The 2,622-nt window shown below is 44.7% G+C and overlaps 1 protein-coding gene across 1 annotated transcript; it reads left to right on the top strand.

The window, feature by feature from the left end:
* Nucleotides 1–1,064: 1,064 nt before the first annotated feature.
* On the top strand, nt 1,065–2,105 carry LOC119379780 (uncharacterized). The gene has a single exon (XM_049412508.1). It carries the CDS (start codon nt 1,065–1,067, stop codon nt 2,103–2,105), a length of 1,041 nt encoding a protein of 346 aa, XP_049268465.1.
* The last annotated feature ends 517 nt before the right edge of the window (nt 2,106–2,622 follow it).

Below are 2,622 nucleotides of genomic sequence, written 5' to 3'. Positions count from 1 at the left end.
GCTCATTTGGTACCTAAGGTTACCGAAGTGAAGCTGGCGTCCGTCACTGCGAACTGCCTTATGACAATATATTGTGGTTTGGAGATATCCGCACTGATAGAAAGTTGGTGTGCACACCGAACCCACTTTGTCATTTTGTTCCATTTCATATCGACCTGTTTGCCTGCTATCATGCTATCAAAAATACATGACAGTGCGGTGACATAGCTTGTAGCAGTAGGAAGTCATGCATGCGTCAATTAGCAGTTGCTCATAAAACGCATTCATCCCTTCATTACAGTTTTACTGGCAGCTTCAGCAGAATGGCAAGTGGCAGCGACACCAGTTCAGAGTCTACAGACCGAAATGAAGGCCGTCCGAAACCCCCAAAAAGAAAATATAAGCAAAAGTACAAGCAAGCATGGGAGCGTGAGGAAGAATTTCAAAACTGGCTTCAACCAAGCAAGAAGGGAAACAATTATGCATACTGCAAGGCATGCGATATGAACCTGATTGCCAGCAAAATACTGTTGAAGCGGCACATGAAATCAGCAAAACACGAAGACAACACTAGAAAGCTTAAGTCCCAGCCAACACTGATGGAAACAATGCCTCGAACTGCCATCTCTTCACAAGCAAAAGGAGCTGAAGTAAGAATGGCTCTGTTTGTAGCATAGCATGACCTGCCTGTTACAGTAATGGACCATCTGTCAAAGCTCGTTAAAAAGCTTTGCCCGGACTCCGACATTGCAAAGAAGGTCGCTTGCAGCAGAACAAAGACATCAATGATCACAAAGGTTGTGACAGGTCAGGAGAGCCAGTCGCGGCTGTGGAGTCTACTTCGAGAAAAAAAATTTTCAATCATGGTAGACGAATCAACTGACGTCAGTTGCAACAAGCACTTGTGTGTTGTAACGCGGGTTTTCGAAAATGGTAAAGTGACTGATGCTTTCTTCGATCTCATACTTGTGATGGATGCGTCTGCCAATGGACTTTATAGTGCACTCACTAGTGCCTTTCAGAAAGCGAGTGTTCCGTACAAAGACAATCTCGTTGGATTTGCTGCAGACGGCGCAAGTGTCATGATGGGTAACAAGCACTCTCTGATGACACTGCTCAAGAAGGATATTCCGAGCTTGTTTATTCTTAAATACGCCTGTTCAAAACTTCCTCGTGTGGTTGAAGATCTCGTGCGAGACGTCTACGGCTATTTCAGCTCAAGTCCTAAAAGAGTGGACACGTTGAAGAAATTTCAGAATCTTCTTGAACTGAAGCCACACAAGCTGCTTCATCCAAGTCAAACAAGATGGCTCTCCCTACTTGCTGCAGTCGACCGCTTTCTAGAGCAGTACGATGCACTGGAGGCATATTTCGCATCTGCGACTTCCGCAGACAGGCTTCTGGCATCTGAGACAATTCACAAGAGGCTGCAAGGTCCTGTGAACAAGCTGTTTTTACTGTTCCTCAGCTTCGTTCTGCCTGTCTTTAACAACTTAAATAAGCAAATGCAAAGTGATGCCCCACAATTCCACAAGCTCTTGAGAAGTGCAGAAGCTTGTGTGAGGACAATTATGGATTGTTATCTCAAGCGATCCTACACACAGGGAGTAGAGGTGTCTAAAGTAGAATTCAGAAACCCCAAGTGCTTTCTACCTATGGAAGACGTGTACGTCAGTGGGCAAGCAACTGCACTCTTGTCATCCAGAGAATGTGCCCTTACTGCAGAACAATCTCAGTTCTTTCGTTTGAGATGCCTCGATTTTTATGTTGAGAGCGTCGACCAAATTCTGAAGCGGATCCCTTTTCAAGAATCTGTTTTGAGACATTTGGAACTGCTTGATCCAGCTGTGTGCATGAATGGATCAGCAGCGTCTATTGCACCACTGGCACAGGCCTTCCCGAATTTAGTCTCGGGCAAAACCATGCAGGCTTTGGACACTGAGTGGCGATATTTAAGGAATGCTGACATCCCTGTAAGCAAAGAATCTTCGTTGCACGAATTCTGGGGAACAGTGTTTACTCAGAAACACTGTGATGGAAGCACCGCCTTTCCTGCATTGACAGAGTTCGTGTCCGCTGTACTGTGTTTGCCACATTCCAGTGCAGCTGTGCCGTCAACAACATGAAAACAAAGCTGCGGAATAAGTTGAGCACTGAGACTATTTGTGGCCTTTTTCATACAAAACGCCTCATGACATCTTCAGCATGCCATAATTTCAACATTGACAGAGAGCTGATGATGAGGACGCACAATTTGCACAAAGAGCAGGTCATGTCCACCTGAGACATGTTCACACACAATAAAGCTTCTTTGCGCAAGCTCGAAGGGGCTCATCGTGTCTGTTTTCATGCCTGAAACACTAAAGCTTCAATGCGCTAAGTGCCATCAGAAATCAGTCTTGAATCGTGCTGTGTTGACCATAGAGTTATATGGCGTTGACACCTTCGGGACGCCCGGGTTCTTCTAACTCGCCACCAGTAATCTCGCAGTCATCATTTTTGCAACTTCATGAAAGCTATAGTACTCTACGGTAGATTACTAATATTAGCGCTGAATTTACGATGCAAAAACTAAGCGCAAAGACTAAAATTTAAAATCTACTGATTTCTACTGATATTGCTTGAAAAAATCTGCTATCATAT

Source organism: Rhipicephalus sanguineus, chromosome 1 (assembly GCF_013339695.2).
Source record: "Rhipicephalus sanguineus isolate Rsan-2018 chromosome 1, BIME_Rsan_1.4, whole genome shotgun sequence".
NCBI lineage: Eukaryota > Metazoa > Arthropoda > Arachnida > Ixodida > Ixodidae > Rhipicephalus > Rhipicephalus sanguineus.
The sequence above is the reverse complement of the archived record's forward strand: the minus strand, read 5'-3'. Positions and strand labels throughout refer to the sequence as shown.